The sequence below is a fragment of the Rattus norvegicus genome, chromosome 12 (assembly GCF_021556685.1).
Source record: "Rattus norvegicus strain SHRSP/BbbUtx chromosome 12, alternate assembly SHRSP_T2T, whole genome shotgun sequence".
Taxonomy (NCBI): domain Eukaryota; kingdom Metazoa; phylum Chordata; class Mammalia; order Rodentia; family Muridae; genus Rattus; species Rattus norvegicus.
In genome coordinates, this window is record NC_141545.1 from 21,244,032 (window position 1) to 21,268,206 (window position 24,175).

Consider the following 24,175-nt stretch of genomic DNA (forward strand, 5'->3'; position numbering starts at 1 on the left):
CGTCTGATAAGCAGCGTTTTTAATTTTGATGAAGTGTAATTTATCAGCTCTTCCTTCTGTGGCAGGCACTTTGTCCTGGGCACTCTATTCACCCCAGCACGACAGTTGCCTGGGATTGGTACAGAAGGACTTGGTGTTGGGCCCTGTACCTTGCCCTGTTAGTTCGATGATGGAATCCAGTTTCGTTTGTCCTCTTTGCTCCCCAGTCACCCCACCACAGTAGGTTGCTAGACTTGGTGTGTTAGCTTCCTATTGCTGTGATAAGCACCGTGACCAAAGCAATTTGGCTTTGTGTCCCTCTCACAGCCCAAGGGGGAGTCAGGCCAGGAGCTCAAGGCAGGAACTGGAGCAGAAGCTATCAAGGGACATGGCTCCCTTGCCTTCTCCCACGGCTGGCTCAGCCTGCTTTCCTATGGGACCCAGGCCTACCTGTCCAGGGAGCCTTCCCACATCAACCAGTAATGGAGAAAACGCCTCAGGCTTGTCCTCTGATAAGGGCATTTTCTTCACAGTTCCTGCTTCTCGGATGACCCTAGCTTCTATCAAGTTGACAAAGACCTAACCAGGATACCTGCCTTCCCCAATCCCAGCACTCTGGAGAGGGAGGCAGGGCATTAGGGGATTTTAGTTTATCCTTGGCTACTGAGTTTGATGGAGTGAGTTACAGCTACAAAAAGGCTCCATTACTGTGACTCGGAAGATCAACTCATGATGTAGCTTCTTCCCTTCCAGAATCACTCTGTCTTGATGAATTTATTCGGCCAACTCTCCACAGGCCAACCAGTCCTGGCACCCCTTCTCCTGTCATACTTGAAGCAGAGGCCATGAGTCCTCCAGTCTCTTCTGAGAATGTCATGCCCTTTCATGTGCTTTTCTCAGTCAGCTGCCCTGCCCTTTCGCCTTTGCAAACAGGTGTGTTGTGTGACTGGGGAGTCTATTTCTGTTTACCCCAAATTCTGGTGGCAGTGGTAGACCAAAAAATAATTCTGAGTTTATTGGGGTTCCTTAGAGGGATGTAGGTGCAGGGTTATTTGTAATGAGTGATGAGTTACTCACAGACATGTGGGTGAGTCCAACAGCTACATCATGGCTCACCCCAGCCTGCTGATGACTTTTGTAAGCTGTGCCCTTGGAATGTCCAGCACAACTTGTAGGCACCTCCACTGAAGAGTCTCCTCCTCCAGTAATTGTTTACCATGTTTGCGTCCTTGGGGAGAGGAGGGCCGTTGAGCCTTCTCCCTCCGGATGTGAGCATAGATCTCCCGAGAGCCTCCTGAGAAGCATCACAGCCCCTCTGATTTCCAGATGCCAGCCAGGGTCTTGTCTGTCACCCCCTGGCCCACTGCAACACGCCAGGATCTTGTCTTTCGCCTCCCGGCCCACTGTAACACATGCTTTCTGGCCAAGCTTTACATTTCCGAATCTCAATGCTCTTTCTTTCTCCTCCTTGTTCCAGTCACACTGTAAATGTGACTGACAGTAGTAATAGGTATGCCTGTCTGAGTGCCATGCTGCCTTGAGAGTTCCTCCACCAGATACTCTCAGTTCAGCACTTTCTGTAAAATAGACCCTCTGCTGTGGTATACTAGATGGAGTGGAGGAGGCCATGACACAGATCTGTCAATCCTAGCAGGATACCTGGGGCATGGGACTCCTGCCCTTTTTGTCCACTGTGATAGTTGGGGTACAATGTGTGTTGTCTCTGTAAAGGATGAGGGGGTTCTTAAAGTACTGAGAACTGGAGAGGCTTCAGGGCAACAGTGGGATCAAGGGTCAGTGGAAGGCTAGGGAGGTAGTTTAGCCAGTAAAGCTCTTGCCTTGCCAGCAGCATGAGGCCAGTCCTTACAACTTGCATTTAAAAATCTGGGCCGGGTGCCACGAGCTTAAGATCCCAGCTCTGATGAGGTGGAGACATGTAGAACCTTAGGGCTCCTTGAACAGCTGCCTACCCTACTCAATGGCCCCAAGCCATTGAAAGACTACTTTTTTTTAAACATTGTGACTTACGGTTTTATTTATTTTATGCATGTCTGTGTGTGAGGGTAGTGCATGTGGTTGTTATGGGACAGCTTTCACCGGTCAGTTCTCTCTGTCTTGTAAGCCCCAGGAATCTAATGCAGAGCAAAGTGAACAACTGAGGGACAACACCCAAAGTTGTGATTGACCTACAGGAAGGTACATACAGGCTCAGGCATGTGCATGCACACACACACATACATGTACACATATACTTATGTGTATGCACATACTTATGTATACATGTTCACACACAAACAGGCACATACACACATATACATACATACACTCGTGTACATGCACAGACTTTTGCATATGTGTACACACACACACACACACACACACACACACACACACACACACACACACGCAGAAAGTCTAATAGAATCCAGGCAACCTTGACTCAGCCCCAGGTCTAGCTATGTTTAGTCATCAACGTGTTACAACAGTCATGCCATCATAAGGCCCAACAACTAGCCCCCATCTGGACTCTAGGCCATGGGGAATAGGAAGGTTGCCTTTGCTGACTCTTTGAAAGCTAAAAATTTCCACACTTAGTGAATTCAGCCAGTCCCTGTCCCCTCCCCAAGGCTAGTGCGTGGCAGGAAGACAGGTATCCCCAGATCCTGTCTGCTTATCTGGGGCTCCTCTATGGCCTTTCTTTCTCTTGCTGTGCCTGGTTCCTCAGCACCCAGCGTTTTCATCCCACCCACTGTTTGCCCCACCCCAGCATCCTTCCCATCCCTTCTCAGCACTGCTCTGGCTGCCAAGTTGGTTCTGTAGCCTTTTCCTTAATCTGCTGTGTGAAGAATTGGTTCCATATCAAGTCCGAGGCCATGGCATGCAGTAGGTTTTTAATACACCGCTACCTCTCGAGGAGGAGGGACAAAGGAGATTTAAAACTCTTGTCTCGCCAAGAGCAGACAGATTGACTCAAGACTGACTTGGTCAATAAAAGATGAGCTCTGAACACTGCCCCCCCCCCCCAAAGGATCTTGCCTTCCAGGGAATTATGGTTTCTGTACACCCAGTGTCAGGAATTAATAATACATCCAGTGTGCAGAACGGATGCCAGCTCCCAGCCCGTGTAGACGTGACTCCAGCACTGTGGCTTTCATGTCACTCGTCCTCGCTGCCTCCATCAGAGCTACTGTTCTGTCCAGAGGATGGCAGGCCACTGCCTCTGCCCCAGTCTTCTCTTAGCAGACACCTGCCTGGCACATCCGTAGAAGGAAGCTTCTGGAAGTTTGTATTGAAGCAGCTGTATTCTCTTGTTTGTGACGTGATTCTCTGCTTCAAGTGTTGTTGGCTAGGCAGGGAAGAGGTCATGTGTATGCACACGTAATAAGGCCATGCCTACAACTCTGGTTGTCTCTGCGTGTGAAACCTTTCTTTGAAAGCTGTGGCTCTCTTAGAGAACATAAATAGGTCAAGTGTGTGTGTGTGTGTGTGTGTGTGTGTGTGTGTGTGTGTGTGTGTGTGTGCGCGTGCGCGCGTTCGTGGTGTATGTGTGTGTGGGGTGTGGGGGTGTGTAGGGTATAGACCCTAAAAGAGGATGTTCAATCTCTTCATCCATCGTGCTCCATTTTAATCTTTTGCTGCACCTGGAGCTAGGCTGGCAACCAGCAAGCCCAGCATTTCTCCTGTCTCCACACCTCACAGCCCTGGGACTATAGACGTGTGGCCACACCAGACTTGTTACATGAGTGCTAAGGATTTGAAACCAGGTCCTCACGTTGCCTTGTATCTCCCCAACTCTATGATACCCTTTGTCAGAAACAGCTCCCTGCCTGCTATCCAACCTTTCTGGAATAAGAATGGCTGAGTGAGTCTATGCAAGGCATGGACTGAACCTTGGCAGCAACATACAGGCCCACAAGCTGCTGGTTTGGATATTCTGTATCCTCTGTCCAGCACTCGGAGCCTTGTTTCAGCCCTGCCAGAGGCTTGCAGCGCAAGAGCTCTGCCTGCCAATATTGCTGAAATTCCTTCCCGGGGAAACGGAGGTAAGCAACGGCTGCCCTTCTCCTGAGGTCACAGTGACAAACTGAGTGAGGCACAGTTCCGCCAAGGTATACTCCAGGGCCAATGACAGGAGTATGTGTGCTTATTCCTGAACTGTCCACTCTAAAATCTTACCCAGCAGGAATGAGCGCTTCCCCCAGCCACATCAATGGCCCCCCCCTCCTTGTTTTCCCCTTCTGTATCCTCTAGCCCAGTGGCTCTCACCCTTCCTAATGCTGTGACCCTTTAATGCAGTTCCTCATACTATGATGACCCCAAACATAAAATTATTTCGTTGTTACTCATAACTAATTCTACTACTGTTATGAATCATAAGTGTCTGATGCGCAGGTTCAGAACAGCTCTTCTAGCCCTCCCTGAGTTCAAGTGCAGTTAGGGCCCAGTTGCCTATAACAGGTGGCAGAGTGCAGCAGGACACTCGGGTATGGGTCTTATGACTGTCTCCTAAGGGTCTGTGGTGGGGTGTAAACAGCAGGCTCAGCTGGGCTGATCCACTTGCAAGGGGGCAGAGCTGAACTTCTCAGGATGGTAATGACTGGGCTTAGAGGACAGTCACTCACAGCAGCTAGGCTGCCAGAGCTCCATTTCGCCACTGCTGTGGGTCAGTCTTCTAGCACCAAAATTGGCCCTATAGCCTACAGCTTTTCTCTGGGTCTCCAAACCTTCTGCCTATCTTGGACTGAGAATGACAGCCCCACATCTCCAATCTGTAGCCTGAATGCAGCCGTGACCTCTTAGAACTCCCCAGCTGAGACAGACCAGTGGAGGGTGGTCATCAGTTTAGGGAGCAGGGGGCCCAGCCCTGATGAATGCTCCCAAGGACTGTGTGTACCATGGCCGATAGTCACCACATGCAAGGCAGGACCTTCAGGAGCCTGCAGTGCCCTTTCATCCCAGGGATGGGTTCCTTGGGCTGCTCCCATCTGACCCTGTGTTACCCTAACTGTGGCATGCGTTTGACCCTCCCCACTCTCCCTCTTATCATCTTGCCACCTTGCCTGCCAGAGCATCCTAGTGGAGAGTTCCTAAAGAGAAATGTGGCCTTTAGGGCCCCAGCTGTTGGGATGGCTGCCCTTGTGGTCCAGTGGCCTGTCAAAGAGGCTCACAGGCTGCCAACAGTGGCTGTGGTTGGAAAATAATCCTGGAGTACCTCACCCTCTGCAGTGCATCTCATACCCCGCTTTGCTTCCCAGCAGTGGACTAGTGGACAGGAGCACCTGCAGCCAGCCAGGCCTTGCTCTGTGGTATTCCTCCTTTTGTTGTTTGTTGTTTTTTGGGAGTCTTTTTTTGTTAGGTTGGTGGGTTGGTTTTGTTTTGTTGTTTTGGTTTTTTCCTTTGAGACAGGATCTCATGTAATCTAGGCTGGCCTTGAACTTCTGAGCTTTCTGTTTCTACCTCCCAAGTGCTGATTACAGGTGTCTGGTTTATACTGTGCTGGGGATTAAACCCAGGACTTCATGCATGCTAGGCAAGTGCTCTACCTACTAAGCCACATCGCCAGCCTTCCTCTCTGTACCTTCTAATGGCCTGTGTTTCCAAGGCTTCCTTCCCAGCATTGGTTTTCCAGTCTTCCATAGCTGTGTATACTAGCCCTCAAGTAGGGTTATAGGTTGCACCCAGCCCCAGTATCTAAGGAGAGTTTGGGCCACTGCTCTTCTGCCCATCTGCTTATTCAGTGCTGCTGAGCCTGCATCAATGGCCTTGTGTCCTTGGCGCTATGGATGCTAGGCTTGCCCTGGGGGAACCAGTCTCTGCCTCCAGGGACTTGTACAGTGGTGGAAGTGTGCCCTAGACCAGACACGGTCCAAGCACCTTCAAAGCAGGGCAGCACCAGAGGTGCAGAAACCAAGGGAGGCCAAGAAGGAGGGCACCAGGTGGTGATGGCACTTGTTCCAGAAGTAGAGTACCAAGCACAGTTCTCTGTAGGAGGCAGAAGTCCAGGGCCTCTTGTAGCATGGCAGAGAACTATACTGCCCAGGCGAGGGTGGGGGAACTTGATGCACACAGCAGTATTGGAAGCCAAGCCAGCACTTAGGGCTGGGTTTACACACCAGTAGACATAAGGGAAATCCTGCCCTACCCCTATTTCCTGCATCTCATCAGGAAGGCAGCTGGCTCTATCAAAGCAGGATGTAAGCAGGGACAGTCCAGGTCAGTGGTGACGGAGAGAGGTCAGGCATCTGATTGGACCCTCTGGTCAGTGCTGGGTCTACAGTGGTCCAAGGGAACTTCATTTGCTAGGACAGAGGCTACAGAGGGGGGTAGCAAGTTGACAGGGCTACAGCCTGGAGCAGCTTCAGTCCCTCACAGTAGTGGTGGTCCTGGGTCGGGGCTCTCCATTCATATGTGCCAGATGGGGTAGTGAGGGAGGCCTGTTGGGTGGTGCTCAAAGTCACCACTCCAGATTGAGGAGCACTGAGACTCCAGATGGGGCTGCATGCAGCTTCATGGCTCTTAGATTCCTGAGCCAGGGCCTTGCGCTTCCTAGGCAAGCGCTCTACCACTGAGCTAAATCCCCAACCCCATGACTTGCTTTTCAATGAAGGGGCCTCTGCTGGCCACCTCAGGCTTGTGCCACAGGGCAGAGGCCTACTCTGGGAAGCATTGATGTTGGGGAGGAAGGACTGACTGATGACTCAACAGGTAAAGCTATAAAGTCAGCAGCAGGAGACATGTAGGACTACGTAGCTGGCCGGTGGTCCAGGGGGTCTTTCCGAGCCAAAGCCTGGGTTGCTGAGGGAAGCTCCTGCTCAAGCCCCAGGGCAGTGCCTGCCGTAGCATCACCTTGCACCCAGTAGATATGTGTAGGTGTCTTTCTGGGCTAGCATGATCCTGAAGACCCACGCTAGGTGAAGTCAATCCTCCAGGTCTCTGGTTTGCCTCTATGTCCATCAGTTGGGGCAGTGTCCCTCTTACCCTAGAGGAAATGCAAAACCAGAGGCCACTGATCCTTTACTGCCAAGATCACTACTAAAGGGCTTGTGCAGCCTGGTGCCGTAGGGCCTCTCTTGCTCTGTCCCTGGGGTGGGGGAGGGAGTCTTACAAGAACGAATATGATATCAGCGCCCGCTTGTCACCCCGGGACTCTCCCACCCTGTAATCTGGTGGGCTGTAATTGCCGGTGTCTTTTCAAATCATTTTTGTACAAGGTGACAAGCTGCTTGCTGGAGTGAGCAGTTAATCACACAGAGATGCCCTGTTTGAAAGGCGCTCAGAGCTTACCCAGGGGCGGCTGCCAGCAGCCAGGCGGGTGCACACGATCTGCTCATCTGCATATAATTCCAGTTCGAGCAGGCATCACTGAGGCTGGTGTAAACCATGCAATTTCCGGCCCAGCAGGGGAACACAGGCTGGTGGTGGGGACCAAATCTCTTGGCCTGTGGCAATAATGGAGTTAAAAGTAGCCCCATCTCTAGAAGGCATCAGGAGACCTGATTTGTGGGTGGTAGTGCGCTAGCCACTTTGGGAACCACAGCCCCTCATCTTAGACCAGCAGCCCTTCCTGTCACTCTCCAGGGTGAGTTTAGGGAAGGCCTAGCTGGCATTGCACATTACCTGTCAGCCACTCTACTGGCTTGGCTGGTTGAAGTTTGGATTTGGGGTGGCCTCAGTGCTCTGTGCCACACCCACTGGCTGCTCTACTTCCCTCTGTGCGTTAAACCCATCGTGGTCCGGCAGGCCTTGGGTCAGTGCTCTGGGACATCTCTTCCTGCCATATTCTCCAGGCAGCCAGAGGGAGCGGGGCACAGACATCCCTGTCACAGCCACAGCAGTGCCTGGCCTCCACAGCTGCTAATAAAATTGCATAAATATTTGATGGCTAATTATTAAATATTTAAAAATGTAAAACTGGGATGGTTTGGAAGTTAGCAAGGCATGAATAATTCAGTCTTTAGATGCACATCAGTTTTGGGTCTGAACAGGGCCAGCACCTCCAGTGCCTGCTGCAGCTGGAGACGTAAGTCTCAGGGACTTCTCTTGCTGGCCATCAGTTTCCCAGGCCTGGAAGCAGACACTCAGGCAGGGTCCCTGTCATCACATGGCAGGACAGGTCTTAAGCCCTTCCCTTGTAGAGTGAGGAGGGGGTTCATGCCTCCTGCACCATGGCCAAGCAGATAAGGTCCCTTTATCTTGGTGAGCCTGAAATACCACCTCTTCTGGTTAGTCAGTGTCCATGCCTCTGTGGAGACCAAAGACCAACTATTGTCCTGCCACCTGATCAGACTAAAGAGAGAGTCCAACCATGCCCTCAACCCATGGATCCCTCAGAGGGGAGACAAGAAGTAGACTACAAGCACAGTCAAGAGCGTCAAGAGGAGCATAGAGCATGACTCTCTCTGTCTGTGGTTTCACCTTAAAGCTGGGCTTGTTGGAAACAGCACCTCTGCCTCAGATTTGAGGGCCACAGTTGTGCTACCAGTAATGTGTGATGTCCTAGTACCATGGTGGTTTTGGCAAGGCCTGAAAATCCCAGTGGATTCTGTTCACGTTTGAGAAGAGAAAATGGCTTTGCCAAGAATCCCCAAAGTAGTGTACAAAATGCTACTTCCAGCCCTTAATCAGGGGGTGCTGGGGACAGTGGGGTAGTTGCTGCCAGGAACCCCATCGCATTGTAGCCAGGAAAGGAGAGCCCATCTACAAGGGTGGGAAGCAGTAGGAGGGTCACATAACCATGGGCATCCCTGGTGCTGCCATCCTCACTTGTCCCTTTCCTCTGCCATTGTCAATGCCCCTTCACAGTGACAGTCATGTTTCTTGCTAGCTTATTTGTGAGCATGTTTCCTTTCCAGGGTGTTAGAGAGCTTGGCTGTATTTCCTTCCAGCATGTTCACACTCAAGTGTAGGTTATTTTGATGAGTGTCAATGTGGTAACATTATCTGTTTCCTTGCCATAACTCCCAGACCTGTACTGCCATGCCTGGTCCCACTGTGGCTGTTTGAAAGATAGCAGCCCTCATAGGTTCATACTGGTTTCCAGTTAGTGTAACTGTTTGGGAAAGATTAGGAAGTATCGCCGTGCTGGAGGAGGCATGTCACTAGGGTGGTCTTTGACGTTTCATAAGTCCACACCGGGCCCAGGCTCTTTCCCTGCCTTCCTCTGGTCAATCAGATGCAAGCTCTTAGCTACTGCTCCAGAAGTACTTCCTGCCTTGATGACCATGGGCAAACCCTCTAAAACTGCAAGCGAGCCTGAGTTAAATACTTAAGTTTGTGAGGTGCCTTGGTCATGATATCTCCTCACAGCAATAGAACATCAACCAAGACATGTGCTGTCTTGCTGCATGGCTTCTCAGCAGAGAGAAAGGCTCTTCCTCCAGTATGAGTATGTTCTGCTGTGTGGATACACACATGCATGCTCACCCACACATACATACATACATTTATATTTACACATAAATACATGCTGATCCTCTGATGCACGCACATCTTCATCTGGCCTCAGTGGCATTGAGGTAAGACACTATCTTTGTACCACGTTCTTTAACACGCTCAGTTTTCCACTGCCTGACATGCCTAACTCCTCCCAGGACCCTCTGCAGGGGCTGTCTGTGTCCTCTCAGTAGTTAGAGGTGCAGTGGGCGTCTGTCAGTTCTGCTTGGATTCTTATCCTTGGCTAGTCCTCTTGGGGTCACAGCCTGGGATCAGAACAGTGTGCTCTGCTCTGATAGGGGTCACGTAGGTTCTTGCTGGAACCACAGGTACCTCCTCTGATAGTACGCACTGCTATGCAGGGGCCTCCTCCCCGGCCTCATTTCCTGTTCGCTCATTATGTCTCTTGCCTGAGCTGAGGAGGGCCAGTGCTCTGGGATGCTGATGTTGGCCGGGCACTGGAGTTGGGTATACCATCCAGAAAGGGCTCTGGCAGGCCTGTCTCCCGTGCTATAACTAGAATCCAGAGCGTTGCAAAACCTCTAAGTTTCTTAAGAACTTGCCATCATGGCGTTTTTGTTTTGTTTTGTTTGTTAGTTTGGTTGGTTGGTCGGTCGGTCGGTCGGTCGGTCGGTCGGTCGGTCAGTCGGTCGGTTGGTTGGTTTTGGTTTGCAGTAGCATTTCCTGTAGCCTAGGCTTGTCAGAACTCATTATGGAGCCAAGGATGACTTTAACTTCTGATCCTCCTGCCCCTGCCTTCCATATGCTGAGATTATAGGCATGTACCGCTATGCAGTGCTGGGAATCAAACCCAGGGCCTCGCGCGTATCAGGAAAGTGCTTGAGCTGAGCCATATCACTGGCCCCACAGTAGTTTTCTTTGGAGGTCATGTGGTTTTCTCCCCAAAGAGAAAAGAATTAGGCTTTTCTTTGTCCTGCAGAGCTGATCCCAGGTTCTCCATCAGAGAGGTGTGACAAATATCATAGAGGCTGCCACAGTTGTGACCCAGAGCCACATCAGCCCGGTGCAGATGAGCATGAGGGTTTTGGGCTGGTAGAGCCTAGTCTGCTGTGCATCCCTGCTGCTGTGACAAAATACCGTCCTAAAGCAACTAGGGAGGAGCGGGAGGTGCTCATCTGCTAACGGTTGCAGTCTCTCACTGAGAGGTAGTGAGTCAGGGACTTGGCCTCAGGAGCAGAAGCAGAGAGGAGGGCTCCACACTAGTTTGTTCTGTGGACTTGCTTAGCTCCCTTGCTTATGTATCCCAGGCCTTTCTGATGGCACTGCCCACAGTTCGCTAACCTTATCTATATATCTTAGCAGTAATGACAGCACTCCACAGGCAGGCACACAGGCCAGCCTGAAGGAAAGTTTCTCAACTAAGGTTCCTTCTTCCAAGGTTTGTGAAAATTTACAAAAAACAACCAGCACATGGGTTGGAGAAGCAGCTCAGTGGTTAAGAGCACATTCTGCTCTTCTGGAGAATCTGAGTTCAATTTCCAGCTCATAACATCACACAGCTCATAACCACTCTATGTTCAGGGGCAGTCTGATGCCTCTGGTCTCTGAGGGTACCTGCACTCACATGTACATACCTACGCTAGGATACACACACACATATACATACTTTAAAATAAAAAAATAAATCTTTAAATAAAAAACACTTCCAGCACCACCTTTCTGTCTACAACTGGCACAGGTAGTATGACTACTGTGAGCCCTATGGCCATCTTCTCCCTGGATACCTCTTCTCTATATCTTCCTCACATGTGCCCCTCTGGCCCCACTAGTATCAGCCATTCTGCAGACCTGAGGGCAGGAGCTTAGACTCCAGAGATCTGAGCCCATAGACACTCATTATCCCAACATCTCTGCTCCCAGGCAGGAGTGCACATCACCACTAGCTTTTATCTGGCAGAGCACAGGCTATTTCTGTCCTGTGTCCTTCCCTCAGAACTTCTGCAGATGTCTCCTGTGAGTCCAAAAGGGCAAGCATGGGGCTGAGATAGGGAGGGGTGTCAGCTCAGAGCCATCCTGTTGCCTCCCTAGAGTAGTGGGGCCAGCCAGCAGGCAAGGGTGAGCCTTTCAGACACGAAACGGAGAACAGAGGTTTGAGGCAAGGCCTGATGTGCCCTAGGACCACTCTGGAAACCCAGTCTGGTCCATCATAGTCTCTGCTACCATCAAGTCTGGCTTGAGTTCTGATGAACAGTTACATCCCTTCCCTGGCTCCCAGTTGTCACCTGCCACACTCCTGTCCTTATAGGACATCCAGGACTGTCCTTGCAGAGAGAGCCATAGGAAGGGATGGCATAGACAGCCTTGCCTGGGGATCCTGAGGATTGCAGCTTAGAGCTGCAGGATGACAGCAGTCACAGCTTCTTCCTGGCAGCATGGCAGGGTTTAAAAGTTGGCAATGCCTGTGGCAAGATGGAGGGGCACCCAGAACTCCAAGGACCTCAGTGTCTATGAGCTAGAGCAAGGCCGGGGGGCTGGTCCTATGGATCTACAGAAGGACTTCAGAACAAAGCTGCCCTGCACTGAGTCTTGGTCTCAGAATGAGCTCAGAGTCTCTTGGTGGCTTGCAGCTTCCTGGGTTTCATTCACCTCAGCTAGTACCCTGGTCCTCGCTCCTGTGTTGTTACCTGCACGCTCATGAGTGGCTAAGGGCATCTCCCCAATGCCAGAGTATGTCATCATAGACCCCCAAGGCCCTTTGCCTCCTGGGAAAAGCCCAAAAACAACCTCTAGTCTTGGTCACTTTGAAAGAGACTGAGTGACAGCCAGTGGCAGGAGAGTAATGACACTTCCAAGGTGGAGCCCATCTTTTATTTATTTAATCCAAACCATCGAGTGAATTATTCATTCTTGTTTATATAAGCCACTGAGCCACAGAAGTAACAAGGAAGTTGAAGCACCCCAAATCAAATGATTGTTTCCAGGCTTTGGGCATCACCCCTTGCTTGTCTTGTCTGTCTCCCCCTCCCAACAGCGGCCTCACCCTCGCCCTGAAAGAGATGGCTTCCACTCCCAACTGCCAAGGGCAATAGGCGTTCCCTCTTTGCAGCCACAGCCATGCCTGTGATTGCTTGGCATGTGGCCAGAGTGCCTCCTCTTCATTCATGCCAATGAAGTACACAGACCTTCCTCCCCATGAGCCAATGGGCCTGAGCCCCACACCTGCCTGCCTCTGAGGTTGGAATTACACAAAAGCCCATTTCCTTCCTCAAGGTCAGCCTGTGTTTGGTCCCAAGATTTAATCTTTCCCATTGGACATCTGAGGTCTTTCAGCAGTTGTCACAGTATCTGATGGCTGAAACATCCCTGGGAAGTGTGGTCAGTGAATTCCTTTTCTTGATGAAGGCTCTCTCAGGGAGGAGGGGCCCAGGAATGCCAGGAAGAGTCTTGGGGTCAGGGCTGCCAATTAACCTTTCATTTTCATAGTCTGATCACTCGATTAATCAAGGCTCTGGGTCTGTGTCCTGTTGAAGGGGCTCACACTGTGGAGATCAGTGTCTGCCAAAGCCTCTGTGAGGTGATGGATGAAAAAGCCATAGGACAGGGCCAGCAGCCAGGCAACAGCCCCACGGACCAGCCTTTGCCTTCAGTCTGGGTGTGTCAAGCCATTTCTCTCACAGCCCCTGGTACTAGCATGCTTTGCTCAGAGTGTGATCTCCTCCCTGGTCTGTGGGTGGCCGTCCATTGTAGAATACAAGGGATGGCAATGGTAGCACAGCCCTGCTGGAGCCCTTCAGCGGCGTGGGTCCAGTGGTTGTACTCTTCAACTTTCAGTTTCCTTGTTTATAAAAGGGGGTGGGGAAATGTTCATCTGGAGGTGTGAACGTGTGAATTTTCCTGGGAAGACATTAAGGAAAAAAATGTGTTCATTCTAGATAGGGCACCAATCCCAGAACGATCTGCCCAAGTCTGGGTTAATGAAGCAGTGAGTTTGTTGGGGTTACTTCCAGGAGCCTGAGTGAGCAGTTACTTACTGAAGCACTGACAGCTCAAAGGAGCTGCGTCACCAGAAAGCCCACCCCAGCATAGATAACAGCTCGCAAAAGCTGCATCCTGAAAGCTCCCCATGAAACTTGCAGGCAGCTCGGTCAGTTAGAGTCTCCTTTCCAGAGCAGTTGCTGTTACTCTAGAACCATGTCCTGGTGCGAATGTGGTTTTTGAGTTTATGCATCTGACTTAGGCTTGTCTCCAGGGCTTTCCCTAGCTAGATCCTCAAGACTGTATCTGATGACAGCCACATGCTGTGCTCCCCGAGGAGATGGAGTGGAGACCCAGAAGTGGCAGAGTAAATAGGGACCCAGTCCTCTCTGGTCTCCCGTTTTCCTCCGGGTTGCTTAAAGCTTCCACATGCTCAAAGAAAGCAGTCTCTCTGGTCCCACTGATCTCTAGAAAGCCATCCCGACTGCACTTACTAATCATCCTCCTGGGCCATGGTGTGTAGGACACAGGCTTCAAACCCTTCCTCTGCTACTCTTTCACGGTGAGCCCATGAGGACCTGTAATGTACCTCATCCATGGAGCCTCTTGGACTCTGAGTTCCTCTGACTTAGGGATATCTTTCCCCACACAGGCCCAGGACCACCCTCCTCAGAAGTGCCCACAGATCATGGCCCATGTTAACTAACCCCAGCTCCTCATCACAGCGAAGGGGAGGTCCACAGCCTGCCCCTACCTGAGCCTGACAGCCCAGGCCTATGGAGCTCCCCTTGAGAAAGCTCCTTGAAGGAGTTCCAGGAAGTGCCTCGCTTGAGACTGTCCCTGTGTGTGTAAGTGGGGCCAGGCTCAGTAACTAATGGGGGTGTAAATCAGGGCTTAATTACTCAGCAGGCACCTTGGGTGAGAGATTCATGGTAATTGTGTGTGCTCCTGGTGGCTTTGCGCAGCTGGCTTTTCCCTAAGCACCAGTAAACCATGGCGGGCAAGTGGGGAGGTGGCGCTCTGCCCTGAATGACACTTCCAGAGACACGTGGGAAGTGGGGAGGGGCTCTGAGGCCAGGTTATCTGGAGCCGACCCAGTCCTTGCTGAGGGACCAGGAGGGTTCTTTTGGTTACAGGTGGCCAGCATGTGGATCCTATACCTATAAATAAAACAGTCTGCGATATCTAGACAGCTTCTACTCACCTCTCTCTCTAAGTGCTGGCCTAGCTCATTCAGGGCAAGTGGCCAGTCTCCAGAAGGCAGGGGCTGAGGCTGCAACTTAGTGACAGTCCACGTGCCCAAAGCAGTTAGGATTCTGACCCTCACTGCAGACCTGGACTCCTGGTGCTTCCTTCTCCTGTGTGCTCTAGAACCTGCTACCCAGTTGGGACCAGTCACCCCTAAAGCATGACCTATGGTGCTTTCCAACAGTAACTGAGGGTGATGTCCTGTGGGGCATTGTTATTCTGTTAGCAGGGTATCTAGTCGTACCATCCGTCTCTTGAGTCACTGTTGTTTTGGTTTTTTTTTTTAGATACTGTTCTTAATATGAGTTTATTATGGCTGCCACCAGAGGGTCACACTGCTTCTCACCGCTCGTCCTTTTTCTTCTGATTCCTCAGGGCTCACAGATAGATGGGCACCAGCCTCAGGCATCTGCAGGCAGCAGGACTCCAGTTGGACCATGGTTCATCCTTGCTTATTCCCCCTGGCCATTTTCCTTGTCTCACCATTCATTGAACAGTGGGACTCACACTGTGCCCTTCTCCCTGCAGAGCTGCGGAAGCAGGTAGAAAGCGCTGAGCTGAAGAACCAGCGGCTCAAGGAGGTTTTCCAGACCAAGATCCAGGAGTTCCGCAAGGTTTGCTACACACTGACCGGCTACCAGATTGACGTGACCACTGAGAGCCAATACCGCCTCACCTCCCGATATGCTGAGCACCAGACTGACTGCCTCATCTTCAAGGTAGGCAGCACTGTGTGTGCATCAGGCAGCTCAGGCAGCTTGCCTCCTCACTGGAAGGAAGGTCAGCATCTGCCATGGTAAATGAGTCATGTGCTGGAGCAGCCCCATGTCCCCATAGCATGGTCTTCAATGTCAGGAGAGGACATACTAGTCCCTCTCTCCCCACTCCTGACAGGCTCTGACCTCGGACCACTTCTTGGCTCTCTTCACTTTATGCTCTGGGGGTCTCTGCCAAGGTCCGCCCTATGACTTGTGGCACTTTGACTTTGTCCACAGAGGGTGGTGAGGGGCATGGCAGGCACCTTGCTGCCAGACCTCTGCCAGGGATCAGTATGTGGCACAGCCCATAGAAGGGAAAGGGGAAGCTGTATGTGCCAGCTACTTGGTGGTCAGGCTGAAGGTACCAAAGCTGACGCTGTAGGTAGCTAGGCAAGCCCTTCAAGCTGGGAAGGATCAGTGGTCTTCATGAAGCATGTCCCTGTTGGAATCTCATGTACAATGTGGCTCCTGAAGAGGGACCCCTCTTAATCGAAGCAAGAGTGTCACAGCCTGAGGGAGGTGCTTGGAATGTGGCTTGGCCAGACATGTGTACAACTTCTCACAACACACAGGTCTAACAGAAGTGAAGTTGTTCCTTGATGGGAGTGGAGTGGCATTGTAACTGAAGATCTGGGCTTATAAGGGCTTACCCATCACTGGAAGCAACCTTACTTCCTGTCTGTGGGATGGCCTTATGGTACTAGCTTGGCACATGGCCCTAGAGGCCTGTGATCCCAGTGTTGTGTATGGCAGTTAGGGGAAGAGACTGGTCAGTATCTGTGGGTGGAAAGCACAGAGGCAGGCCAGCTCCACTCTGTACCTCATGTAGCTGGGCCACACACTGCTGGCCTCAGCAGCCAGGCTGTCTATGCCTGCAGAAACAGGAACCTGCTTTCGTCTCTGTCTGAGCACTGTGCCCAGTGTGACCCACAGGTTTTATGCAGAACTTCACAGAAAAATATAGTCCTGGCCCAGAGTTTGTTGTTGTACAGTGGCTCACTTATCTTGTTCCCTCTGTTTGTCTGGCCCCTTTCATGGGACACTGCCCACCATGGTGACAAAGGCACCTCCTGTTCCTTGCAACTTTGTGGTGCGTCTTGGAGACTTTCTGGACTTCTCAAACTACTTCCCTTCATTTTTACACTTCTTAACACTCTCAAACCTTTGACTAAGTAAATAAATATTTGAACGCCCAAGTCTCTAAGTCAGTAAGCTATCAGGAATGTATTTCTTTGCTTCTGTGTACCTTTGAATAACCCAGGATCGCTGATGGGTATTTAACTTAAGGCAGAGTAGAAAGTCTGTGTGCTTTAAGATTGGTAAATGAAGATGTGCTGAGCAGCTGTCACGATGAGCACATCACGCACATCAGTGTGTGTCGACGAGCTCTCGTTTGCATTCCAAAGTATTCCAGGTTCTTGTTGTTTGGTCCTTTGGTGGAAAGAGAATGGGACCTGGGGCCTCCCGCATGCTAGGGAGGCAAGCACTGCCAGGCTGAGCGACACTGCCAGCCTCTGTGGAGGACTGTGCACACTGAACTACATTTCCAGCTTTCTCTCCACTTGGTATGTAAAGGCAGGAACTTACTGAATTGCCCATGTTAGCCTCAAACCCTGTCTTGTAACCCATGCTGACCTCAGATTTGTGAGCCTCCTAGCTTTGTGTGTACCCCAGGATCCTGCTGTGTTCTGTTTGAAGAGGTTGTTGAAATCATGGTGTGCACAACCAGTTTCAGGCCAGGCTATTCAAGGCTACACAGTGAGAACCTCACTCAGAAACGCTTAAGTCACTTCTGTTCCAGTCTCCAAAAGGCAAACACAGTCGCTACAGTGCTGCTTTGACCCTGTCACCCTATTCCAACTAGTTCCAGTCTACTCAGAAGTTCTGCCCACCTTCTTTTGTCACAAGCCCACTTACAGTGACCTCCTCGATGTCTATGAGACCTAGCACAGCCTCTATAACACACAATAGAATGAGGGCAAGAATAGTTGCTCACTGCACCTGGTACACACTGTCCTCACACTCTCCTAGTTCCTCACTTGCCCACATAGGCAGATGAGGTGTTCCTGCCCACCAGCTGTCCTTGGGGTTGCCTAGCCAACCATGCACACACACACACAGTCACCGTTCTCCAGGTGTCAGTGGGTCAGACCCAAGGGGCACTCAGTGACACTAACCCAACTAGGCAGGAAAAGCAGACAACTGCATTCAACTCAGGGCTCAGAAACAGGCCAGTTTTCCCTGACTCCAGGCAGCTCCCTAACTATGGCAGGAGGGACAAGGAGGCCCCATGTGGTCTGCTGATGAACTTCACTCCCAGCCAAGGTGGTTTGAGTCTGTCAAGAAGCCTTTCCTGAGCACCTGGCTACACCCAGGATGCAAAACCGTCTCAATCTCAAAGTGGCCAGTGTAGCCACAGCAGGGACTTCTCAGCTCCTGGTATCAGACAGGCTTCAGAAGGAGCGTTCATGCTGGGACACAGTGGAATGGCTTGGTGAAAGCTGTGCTAAGTGGTGGTTGGGTAAGAGCTGGTGTGTTGCTGTGGTCACTGGTCAGGGCCCTTGTCACATAGTGGCCAAACAAGTGGAGATTTTGCTATGTGGTGACATATTGAAGGGGTACGTCCTGTGACCTTGGTAGAGTTGGGTGGCACAATTGGAGAGAGAAGACAATGGCATCATACTACTCCAGGCAGTCCTAGGGTGTAAACTCTTCCTGTACCAGTTTTCTTTGTAAGAATGCACTTTCATGAGCACGTATGTACATCTGTGTGTGTAGGGTAGACAGAGGACACCACCTGTTTCTCACGAGGCACACCATCCGTCTTTAAGAGCATCTCTCACTGACCTGGCACTGGCTAAGCTGGCTAAGCTAGTGCTAACCTGGGGCTGCACTGTGTTCCTCCTCCCTGGCCTGCGATGACAAGTGTGCCACCATGTCTGCCTTTCCCACATGGATCTAGGGATTGGATTAGGATCTTGGTGCTTGTAAGTCAAGGACTTTACCAATGGGACTGTCTCCCTCCCCCCTTGGAGGTTTATTTGATAGAGGGGCAGCTGTCTCTCCACAGCAGGATCTGAAGCAGCCTCTGGAGTCACCCATTTGCCAGGCTCTTGTGCCCCACCCCTCTGCACCAAGGACAGAGAGTCTTGTAGGCAGCTCAGCAAGAGACCAGGAAATGTTTCTTGTGGGCTGCTGGGCTTTGGCTCCAGTTTTTTCAAAAGCCTCCTCTTGGCCGGCTGCAGCAACCATGGTCTCAGCCTGCCCTTCTGCCTCACTGCCTCCTTCTCTTACCTGACCCTGTCCAGTCTGGAGCTTTCTGTCCCATGGCCCCACTCAACCCAGCTGTGGAAGGAGCTAAGTGCAGGAACTCAATGCTGGACACACCCTGGTCCTCGGAGCATTGCAGTATGAGCTGGTGCTGGCCAGCTGCCTGCCTCTGTCTGCATCTGCTTCCTCATCTGACAAGTGCAGATGATTACAGGCTCTCCTGACCCTGCACCTGTGGAGGTATGGGTCACTGTTAGTGACTAAGCTGTTGCCCACAGATGCTGCCCTCCTGTGTGCAGCCTGTGGTGACACAAGGAGTTTTTGGTGGTGGTGGTGGTGGTGGTGGTGGTGGTGGTGGTGGTGGTGGTGGTGGTGGTGGTGGTGGTGGTTGTTTTGGGGGTTTTTTTGTTTTTGTTTTTTGTTTTTTTGCTGCTGTCCCTGGCACAGTCTTAAAGCAGTTCCCCAGCATTGTCCACAGTGTGCAAGTGAGGCAGGCAGGTCCCAAAGAGGAAGTAGCAAGACCCCAAGCACAGATCACCCTTTCCTTACCCCAACCCCACCCACCCCATCTCCCTAGTAGGGAACATGGGAGCCGTGGCAGCAAGCTTAGAGCATCTCTGGGCCATTGAGTCGCCTGTGTCTGCCCCTTCCCTGTTCTTCATGGTACCAGGTCCCTTCCTAGATAGAGGCCCCTTTGTGCAGTTCTGGCCTTCGGGGCCCACACAGCCCTGAGAACCCCCCAGTAAAATAGTACCAGAAGGACTACAGTGGATCTTCCAGTAGGAAGTCTCTCCCCAAGACTGTAGGGTGGGGTTGGTCCCATCCATCACACTTTGGCCATTATATACCTTCATCCCCTCTACAATGCTGTCAGAGCTAAGCAATCGTATAGCCCTCACCTACCCCCTGATACCCGGCTAGTAGATAGAAAGTTCACAAGATCTACTGAGGAGTGGCTAGAGAAGAGGGAAAATGGATAGGGGCCAGGCAGGAGACTCATGCACAACTGTGTGGCCATGACCAACTCAGACTCAGGCAAGGTCACTCCATCCCCCAGCTCACAGTAACTTCCGCTCATTTTCTTTTCACCCCAAACAGTTTCCAAGCAGGAGGGGTCTGTGGCAGAGTTAGAAATAGCTGGGGCCTGTTTCCAGCCAAGCAGGTTCTGCAAATGTGTGCTGGGATAATTGAGGGTTGGCTCACGGTCCCACATGGCTCTGCTTCCCTTCCCAGCCTGGACCCAGCCTCTGCCGTGTGTGGGTGGCCGAGCTGCCTCCCAAGGCTGCTGTGTGGGGGAAGGCAGGAGCTCAGCTCAGCACACATTGGGAGGCTGGCATCTTGCCCACTCCTCCTCTCTCAAGAGAAGTTGGACCCCAGAGTCTCCAGTTTCCTTGGGAAAGAGCGGCCTACCAAATGTCCCCAGCAATCCTGGTGTGATCTCATTCCCTGGGGTTCACAAGGACAGCCCAAAGGTAGTCAGAAACAAGAAGCCAGACAGTGATGAATAGAATTGACTGCAAAGCTCTTGAAATGCAGGTGACCCTGACCTTGGGTCCCCTTCTCTCATGCCTCTGACCACTCCACAGTCTAGCATAACCCAGGTCCTGGAGGAACCTGTTCAGGGACAGTAAGAGGCAAACCTAGAATCTGGAATCCTGTGAACCCTGCTGGCTGTGTCTTAGCCGTCTAGTACAAGTTCCTGATCTGGGGAGCAGGATTGTGCAACCTAAGGGGGAAGAGTACATCTTTTTTATTTTTAAAGATTTATTTATTTATTTATTTATTTTATGTATACAAGCACAGTGTAGCTGTCTTCAGACACACCAGAAGAGGGCATCAGATCTCATTACAGATGGTTGTGAGCCACCATGTGGTTGCTGGGAATTGAACTCAGGACCTCTGGAAGAGCAGTCAGTGCTCTTAACCGCTGAGCCATCTCTCCAGCCCTGGAAGAGTACATCTTTATATAAAAATATAGGTCCACACTTTTATCCACATGGCTGGGTCCAGCTTTTTACATGGGTGCTGGACCTCAAGCAAATTTACTGCAGACCTGTCTCTTGGGATTGGCTTTGTTTTTTTTTCTTTACATGCTTTCTCACTGTAGCCCAAGCAGGCCATGACCGAGATCCTCCTGCCTCTGCCTAGACTTCCGGTATGATCAATATTCACCATGTAAGTGCCATCACAAAGTCTTTCCTTTCACTAGCACATCTTCCCAATCAGAGGCTTGGACCATGGTGAGGGTTCTGGAGGTGCCTCCCTGTGTCAGCAGCAAGGCTCTAGGCAAATGGCTGGACCACTCGAAGCTTCCTGTTCCTCCCAGCAATGCTGGCTCATGGCATGAGTAGTCCCATGTACTTCTGTTGGGATGTATGTTGTGGGCTCTGCACCAGCAGTGGGGTGTCTGGCTTAGCTTGCAATGTGTCCATGTCACCCCTTACTGTGGCTTCATCCCTGAAGCACAGTGTAACATTTGTTGGGATAGAAGCTGCCTGAGCCACCTGCCTCCCAGAGCTGCTCCCACCATCCCCTCCCCCCGAGCCTGGCATCCTGCAGTGGGCACTTCCTCAGCTGCGCCCAGCCTCGGTATGGGCGTAGCTCTGTGTGCATCACTGTGATTCTGTCTGCCATACTTTTGCGGAAGTACACAGAGCCTACGCTCAGAGCAGAAAGAGCAGGTGAGGAGGCGCCAGCTTCCGCACACCTGCAGCCATAGTGCAAGGCTGCCAGAGACTGCAGGTGTATGCATGGGGAAAGGCAAATGTCCCGGAGTCCCATACCCAGGGCCCTTCAGCTATCCAGAGATTGACTTCCGCTGGGTGGGCTCAGGAGAGTCTGGGTCAGTTTCTCTAACCTCAGGACAGCCATGCAAGGGTTTACTCAGAGCTTGGAATCTTATTCGTTCGCTTCCTAAGTACGCTTCTTGGAGGAAGGGACCATGTATCTGCCAAAACACAATTAATACACAGGATTCATGGACTCATGGGTGCCCTATGTTCATAGCCCAGTCTCCAGGAGCTCAGCTCTGCTATGTTTCAATAAAACTTTATTTATGGCACCAAGCTCTGAATTTCAAAGTTCCTACAGTATGCCTAGTTAGTATTCTTGGGGCTTCTTGAAAACTAATACATTTATTTGTAGAATAGCATTAGGTTTATAGGGAAGTTGAGGTAAAATAAGCTTTCCCTGTGTCCTAACCTGTTCCACAGTTCTTACACTGCTAGCCAATCTTGTCGAAGTACGTCCTGGTGGCTGCAGTCTCTAAACCCAATCTGTCCATTTGCTGGGAATTGTGAAGTATATGCTCACAGAATGTTTTCAGTTTGTGCCACCACTCTGGTGTCCCACAGAGTAGCTCCTATCTCTTAAGTCTTCTGAGTGTCATCTCCCGGCTCCTTCAGATCTTCTTCCTGTAATGCAGCCATTCCTGGGGTGTCCCAGAGGTGGGATCCTCAGTGCGCTGGATTCCTTCACTTAGCAGCATTCACTTGAGATTCCCGAGTCACTCTGGGTCCTGATTATTCATTTGTTTTTATTTTGAGAGAGATAGCGATACAGCCAGGGCTTTGTTCACATCAAGCCATGTGAACAATGCTCTACCCCTGACCTACATCCCCAGCCCCTCACTAGGGGTTTCTAGGCAGGGGCTCTACACTGAATTCCAAGTCCAGGCTTTAGATAGATGTCACTATGTAGCTCAGGCTGGCCTCAGGCTTGCCGTCCTCTCCCCTCCCTTCTCAGCACTAGGTTCATACCTGGCCTATTCATTTCCTTCTATTGCTGGTATTGGTATATACTGCAAGTGTTCTGTCCATCCGCCTACTGAAGGACATCTTCCATATCCAGTTCTGACTCCTTATGAATGGGATCCTCTACAAAGAGCTTTAAATGCATTGACAGCTTAATAATGTCAAAGTCACTTGCAGTTCCATTGATGCAGAAGTCCACAGTTTCCCAGTCTCTGACCTCCACAGCACTCCCATTTCCACATCTGCACACCAAGGTCCACCAGATGTGCAGCCGAAGTGGGGCCTCCCTGCAAAGCAAAAATGGCCCTGAGGCTACCCTCATCTCCTGGTTTTGTTCCTGGCATACTCAGTGTCACACACTTGGCCTCCATCTGGTCCACTGGTGCTTCCCATATGGCACCTGCTTCGGAGAAATCAGAAGAACAGGGTCAGAAAGTGATGGAGATGACGTGGGTCTCAGTGGGAGCCCCTGCAACTGAGCATGTGCTTCAGAACTGTACTATATGCTCAGTATTAGTGTTTGGAGAGCGGCTCCTCAACATCAGAGCCCAGGAGCCACCAGTGCCCAGTGGTTCCTGAGTTCCTCAATGAAGTGTACATGGGCTGTGCTAGTTACTTTTTCTCATTGCTGCGCAGAACATGGAGCAGGAGCAGCTTAAGGCAGGAAGGGCTTAGTTGTGTTTACAGCTTCATGTGATGCAATTTGTCATGGTAGAGGAGGTATGGGAGGTTCAACCCATAGTGCTAAGAGTGCAAGATGGCTTCTTGCTGGGTCAAGGAAGCAAAGAGCTCAGGATGGAACAGGAATTAGGTATAGTCTTCAAGGAATAGCTCAATGCTAGAGCCCCTGCCTAGAATCTCCCAGGGAGGGGCTGGGTGTACTCAGTGGTAGAGCCCCTGCCTAGAATCCCCCAGTGAGGGGCTGGGGGCGTGGCTCAGTGGTAGAGCCCCTGCCTAGAATCCTCCAGGGAGGGGCTGGGGGTGTGGCTCAGTGGTAGAGCCCCTGCCTAGAATCCCCCAGTGAGGGTCTGCGGGCGTGGCTCACTGGTAGAGCCCCTGCCTAGAATCCCCCAGTGAGGGGCTGGGGACGTGGCTCAGTGGTAGAGCCCCTGCCTAGAATCCCCCAGTGAGGGGCTGAGGTGTGTCTCAGCAGTAGTAGCTTAAAATCACCACATATATTAAATGTTCTACAATCTCCCAAGAGAGAGCTGGGGACCAGGTGTTCAAACAAACTTGTGGGGAGCACTTCACATTCAGACTATAACACAGATGCTGTAACACAGTGATGCTGGGCTGGAAGTAGGAAGAGACCCTCAGTGTGCAAGCCTGAGGTTCTCCAACCTCTCACAGCCCATCAGTGGTAAATATTTGGGTAGCAAACACTTGCTGGACATTATGTGCGAGGCAGTAACCAGGCCAGAGGCTGAGCCCCAGGCCCTCCTTCATATCATACTTCCCATGGCTCTGCTCACCAACTCACCTTCCAAGGCCTTGGAGCAGTGTATGTGCCTATTTACAGGTTCTGTGCAGCACTAGGGGGGCGGGGGGGGGGGTCGATGCAGGGCTGCAGGTTCCTCGACTGGCTACCATTCTTACCAGCCCTGTGCTCACTGCTCCATGATGTGACCATACTGGACATCCACGACCATGGCTGCTGCCAAAGAGATGTAGACTAGCTAGGTGAAGACCTGCATCCAGCTAGCGTATATGGGCACAGGGTGAGATTTGCTCAGGGTTTATCGCTCCCTGATGAAGCTTTCGTATTTCCACTATAGTATAGACATGACCTTCATAGCTGCC

The 24,175-nt window shown here is 51.3% G+C and overlaps 1 protein-coding gene across 1 annotated transcript in view; it reads left to right on the top strand.

Moving 5' to 3' along the window:
* Positions 1-24,175, top strand: part of Mad1l1 (mitotic arrest deficient 1 like 1) — a 310,787-nt gene that overhangs the window by 239,659 nt on the left and 46,953 nt on the right. The window contains 1 exon segment of the mRNA NM_001109387.1: positions 15,124-15,314. Within this exon segment, the coding sequence (NP_001102857.1) occupies positions 15,124-15,314 (191 nt within the window).